Below are 6,000 nucleotides of genomic sequence, written 5' to 3'. Positions count from 1 at the left end.
TCACCGTGGACTGTTACGTATCGGTTTAACTCAGGTTTAAAGTAAAACACACGCAGAATCAAGAATGAAAGTTTCCATATATGCACTTAAAATGCAAAGTAGATTCATATCTGTAATTGGCGTAATCCTTTTACAAATTAAATTATTTGAGTCGCGTTGAACTGAAAGCGCCGCTGTGATCGTGGCTGATTGCTTCGCAAAGCGGGGTATGTGCAACGTTGCGTTTGCGTTTGATTGACAGGAGGGGGGAGGGGGGGAACGAGCGATGCAGTTGACGCACTGGGAGCGCGGAGCAGCTTCTGGTTGGTGGTCGCCGCCAGGTCAGGGTTCACCCGCCACCCAATGGCAGCGGGCGGCGGCGCGAGGGCTAGTGCGTGCTGTCCGTGTGGCCGTGTGTTGCGTGAAGCCGCCGGCCGTTGGATGGACGCTGGGCCAACTGCACTTCAACTTCCCTTTGTAAGGGCGTATTATTGCACTTACCAACCCTTTGTTCATTTCAGCGTGACCTCTCGCTGTCTTTTGAGGTTAAATGAATGGAGTTTGTTTTTTCAAGTGCACAGCCATCCATTGACTTTAAGTGCGTGCATTCATGTGGTTTGTCACTCTGTTAACCTGCTTTCCCCGTTTTTCTTTTCTAGGACGAAGAACTGCAGTGTGTTGAGGTTGAGCTCCTGGTGTTGTTAGGGGCGACCTGTTTTACCCGCCACCATTTTGTGCGGGCTGGTTGGCCGAGGATTGTGGGAGCGAGAGGACGCTATTGCGGCAACCGCCGCCCGGGGGCGCTGCGGGTAGATTTCTGGCGACAGGAACTGGGCAGCGAGTCAAAGGCAGCGGCTGCGTGCGGCTGGGGAGGGGGGGTACAGAAAGAACAGCAAATTCCTCTCACCCACGGGGTAAAACAGGATTATTCATCCGAGAAGCACTTCCTTCAGCCTCCAACATGAACAACGTCAAATCCATTGTATTGCAGAGCGCAGACGGTTCAAGCAATAGTCAGTGGTAAGTGCTGTAGAATATTCCAATCTGATTTTAAAACTTCCAGTGGCTTGCGTCGTCTCGTATTTTTTCTGGTACTTTCAATTGCGCCTTCAAAAGCAACATCGTTCCACTATCATTTATTTCCAAATTCCTGAACTCTGTCTGATATATTCAGAAACCTTTGTTCAGAATGTGTACATTGGAAGCCAGCCGTTCCTCGGGCGATGTCAACATCATCGATGGTATGAGCCCAAGAGCATGTTAAGTCCGGATAACCGTTTACCTTTCCTAGCTTGTTGAAGTTGTGCGGCACATAAATGAACTGTTGAAATTCATGGTCGGTGTAAGGATTCTTTTGAGTTTAAGTGAAAAATCAAAAACCGCCGGCGGAAATGACCAGGCGGGTACAATGACAACTTTTAAAAGACATTTGGACAGGTACATTGAAAGGAAATGTTTAGGGACATTTTAGATGGTCATCCTTGTCGCCATGGACGAGTAGGTCCGAAGGCTCGTTGCCGTTCTGTGTGATTATATGATTCTGTTAGGGAGAAAAATGAAATACAATGGCATTAAATTATTAAATCTTTTCTGATCCAATTATGCCTAAAATCCCCGCGAAACGTTGTTGAGAATGAAACATTAAATTAAGGTTGTCTGGGAATTGGCAGCCAAAATGACGGGGCGTCTTCTATTATGTGTAATAAACAGGGAGGAGGCTGTGTGACGGTCATTGCGTGACTGCTCACAGCTTCAGAACCAGTTGTTTGTAGCGTCATTTGACGACAAGAAACGCCCTTCAGGCAACGACACCAGTGGTGCAGTGCCAATACGTTTCCCTCTTGTCCTCTGTACTCCCCGAGCTGGCTCCCAGCCCCAGGCAGCGAGAAGCTCGGTGAAACGCGGGCGAAGGCAGAGTATCAGAGGATTTGCATTACCCATACTGTCCGGTGCACGTGCCATGCGTGACACACGGCCGCTTCCGGTGCAAGAATTTTGCCACGAATGTGTTAAGCTCGTAATCCCACCGCCGGTTTGATTTGGTCTTCATTCAAATCGGTGTTTTTGGCCGACGGTGGCGCTACAGCAAAATGTTTTACGCTAATACAGTGACTTCATTACGTCGACACGCAACTATTGGCTCCTTTGTGTGCCCGCGTTCCATGTAGCCAGGTCAGCAACCTCGGCTAACGGAACAAGACCGAGCAAGACTGAGTTAGATAGAGCTCTCGGGGCGAGTGGAATCAAGCCATATGGGGAGAAGGCAGGCACGGGGTATTGATTGGGGACGATCAGCCATGATCACAATAAATGGCGGTGCTGGCTCGAAGGGCCGAATGGCCTCCTGCACCTATTTTCTATGTTTCTAAGCGGAGATGGGAGGGGGATCGGTCCCTTATGTAACCGATCCTATCCTGGTTAGCACGATATTTCCTCTCGCCGCATGAAGTATACAAGCATTCAAGCTATGCTCACGCAACAAACGTCAAAGTTTAGAAACAGAACTGCCGATACTGGTTAAGACACAAAAGGACACAAAGTGCTTGAAGTAACGTCAGGTCAGGCAGTATCTCTAGATCTCTTTTGCTTTGGCAGCCTATACCCCGGCGGCATGAAAATTGATTTTTCCAACTTTAATTAACCCTTGCATTCCCTCTCTCTCTGTCCCTCTCCCACCCTCGTCCTCTTGCTAATTTCTCCTTTTCTACCAATTCTTCCCCAACCAACAACGAACCATTGTGTGCTCCACCTTTCCCGAGTCATCGATGCTTTGTTCTGTACCTTCTCATACCTCTGGTGTCCCCCACACTGACTCAGTTTGATGAAGGGTATCGACCCGCTACGTCACCTATTCATTTTCTCCAGAGACGCTGCCTGACCCACTGAGTTACTTATTTTGTGTGTACCGCATTTCTGGAGAATATGGATGAGACGTTTCGGATCCAGACCCTTCTTCCTCATAATACCATTAATTATTGTGGATTTGCAGAGAAAATTATATTTGGCGATTATGGACGATGACATTCGGGGGATCCGTCTATTTGACTCGGCCTGCTTTCGTATTCGATGCAGGTAGTATTTCAATTATAAGATTTCACTCCAGTTAGGTCGTCCAGAGGAATGGATTAAAGTGCCATTGGACTAAGAATCTGAGTTTCTGGTAACTTTGAAGAAGAATGCTAAGAAAGTAAGAAAGAACATACGAGTCATGGAGGAGGGCGAATAATGTTGTAATGCTGTGTGAGTCTCTATACAAATATTTGTGTTATGGGAATAGACTGGAGTTGAAACCACAACAAAAGATTCGGATTGGAATGTGCGTCACTTCTAAAACTACCATACCTATCAACCTTGGGAGCGGCACACTGACACAGGAGGAGAGTTGTTGCCTTACAATGCTGGAGACCCTGACCGGGTGCTGTTTGTACGTTCTTCCTGTGACCGCGTGGGCTTTCTCCAGGTGTTCGGTTTCATCCCACGTTCCAAAGACGCGCAGTTGTGTACATTACTCGTCTTTTGTATCATGCTGGGGATGCCGTGGTACTGCCTGCAATGGACAGGAGAGGGAGGATTTACACTGTGAGTGAATAACACGAAGCACCTGTACACGTCAGAACATTGACTGGACCGTTCTGTTCAGGACAGGCGGTGTTGGCACTTGAGTTCACATGATCATCAATCTGCGTGAGCCAAGTTGCTCGCTGCCTGTGGGAGTGGGAAGTAGGAGGCCGACCTGGGTGGGTGGGCTTTGAATGGCGCAGGGTCTTCTCGACGTCATCTAGTATTCAGTCGCCTTATTTAAAGCAAAAGGTACTTTCCATCCAACTGTTCCATTTACAATGTCTGAGAAAGTAATTAGTCACCCGCAGGCTAGTGTTTTTTAGTTGGATCGAAACGTCCCAAAATAGATCAAAAGTCGTACTTCGACTTACAATATGCAAATTAGACAATTTAACGAGTGAACAGTAGAGTAAATCAACTTTATTTTAAGGAGGGGGGGGGGGGGGGAGGGGAGGTTTATTCTGAGGACGAGATATTGTCGGCTCCACAAGACACTACAGCTCCGGCTGATATATTTTAAATACGGGTTCTCAAACTCACAACATTTGTGTTTTTCTTATTTTCGGCATGAATTTTATGACATGAATGGATACCGCATAGAAGCAGACCTTTAGGTCCAAACCGACATCGATCACCCGGTCACACTAGTTCTAATTTAGCTCACTTTCTCACACACTAAGGGTTTTTATAGAGGCCACTTAATGTACAATGTAGTCATTGCAAACTCATGCGATCATAAGGAGAACACATGCAAACAAAAAGACAGCACCCGAGGTCAGGATGGAACCCGACCCCGCATCTCTGGCGTGGTGAGGCAGCAGCTCTACCAGATGCGCCACGGTACGTACCGCTTGTTCTTTAACAAGCGGCTCTGCATAATCTATCACTGACCGGTCATTGTAATTATAGTCGACGCGCTGGATCCTCAATTTCGCTACTGTGTATGGAGATGCAATTTGCAACCGTTTATCCTCACCGCACCCTGGTAACTTTTAAATACGCCCCTTGGTTTGACTTATTTTCAAATTGACCTGTTTGGTATACGGATTGCTTATTGTTGTGACATTCATATTGACTTCAACGCGCATTACTGCACGTACTCCAGAAACTGCTTGGTCATTAGCTGTCCCTGGAGCTTCGGCGAGCATGCCTGAGGGGTGTGGAAACTACCACGTGAAAGGAAGACCTGCCGGTTGAGATGATTGACTCAAGGTGGACGATGGGCTTGGTCCAAAAAAAAGTTGGAAACGCTCTGAAGGTGTCAACTGCGGAAAGAGGAACCGAGTGGATACTTAAAGTTGAAGTCCTTTCATCAGAACCATGGACCCGTTGGAACAGGGTAGAGTCCGGTCAATGGAGCACAGAAATGTGATTGGCCGAATAAGGAAATCGACGGGCTGGCAGAATACAGTCGAGACAAGAGAACATTTTCAGGCAGTTTCGAATGCAGAATTGTGAATAATACGACGAACAGCACATTTCTTGTGAAATGGCGGGCAGTGATCTGTGCTCGGAGAAGAACTTCGTACAAATCCGGGAACGAGGGTGTGAGTGCATCCCGATGTTTCCGTAAGTTTACTATGGTTTAGGTGGAGATTGGCAATGTTCAAAATTAGTTTGGCTTGTACACTGTCAAAAAATAAATTGTTGTCCAAGTCTGAAAAAGGGTCTCGACCCGAAACGTCACCTATTCGTGTTCTTTCGAGATGCTGCCTGACCTGTTGAATCACTCCAGCACTTTGTGTCCTTTTGTGTGCTAACCAGTATCTGCAGTTCTTTGTTTTTACACATTGTTGTACATGGTATGCTTGTTGGTTTTAATCTTTTGGGTGAAGGCACAGATTATGAAATCAACCGTACTAACTTCCTTGGGTCTTAATAGACCTGCAATGTTGGCTCCGTTTCTCTCTTCACAGATGCTGCCTGAGCATCTGAGTATTTCTAGCATTTTCTGTTTGGGATTTCAGATTGCCAACATCTCCAATTTTTTTGTCGGTTTCATATTTTTGAGGTTTATTGATTGGAACTTACTCAATATAAAAACGGAGCATATGCGTTTTGTAACTTTACAACTTTAATATCTGACACCGCACTCCCTTTTTTTGAATGAGGGAAAAATGGCATTGAACGCTGGAACTGTTTTGCATATTTTGGTGGCTGGGGGGGAATCAGATTCTCATTGAGCACAATGGATGAATCAGTTTAGTTATTGAGACCATTTAAATTATTCTTGGTTAAATATATTATCATTATTTATTTTCGGTTGTGTGATTTCTCATTTCACCAGTTTGCAAATGTCCTATTCAAATATTTGAATTATGCCATCAGTTTAGTTATTGAGACCATTTAAATTATTCTTGGTTAAATATATTATCATTATTTATTTTCGGTTGTGTGATTTCTCATTTCACCAGTTTGCAAATGTCCTATTCAAATATTTGAATTATGCCATTTCAAAGT

The 6,000-nt window shown here is 45.6% G+C and overlaps 1 protein-coding gene across 2 annotated transcripts in view; it reads left to right on the top strand.

The window, feature by feature from the left end:
- Positions 1–356: 356 nt before the first annotated feature.
- Positions 357–6,000, top strand: part of LOC144605485 (uncharacterized) — a 39,034-nt gene continuing 33,390 nt past the window's right edge. For both annotated transcript variants that reach the window (XM_078420798.1, XM_078420797.1), the window contains exons 1-2: positions 357–456; positions 639–999. In XM_078420798.1, the coding sequence (XP_078276924.1) occupies positions 941–999 (59 nt within the window). In that variant the 5' untranslated portion in view covers positions 357–456; positions 639–940. The remainder of the gene's footprint in view (positions 457–638; positions 1,000–6,000) is intronic.

This window comes from Rhinoraja longicauda, chromosome 24 (genome assembly GCF_053455715.1).
Source record: "Rhinoraja longicauda isolate Sanriku21f chromosome 24, sRhiLon1.1, whole genome shotgun sequence".
NCBI lineage: Eukaryota > Metazoa > Chordata > Chondrichthyes > Rajiformes > Arhynchobatidae > Rhinoraja > Rhinoraja longicauda.
This window is presented reverse-complemented; position numbering and strand designations above follow the sequence as displayed.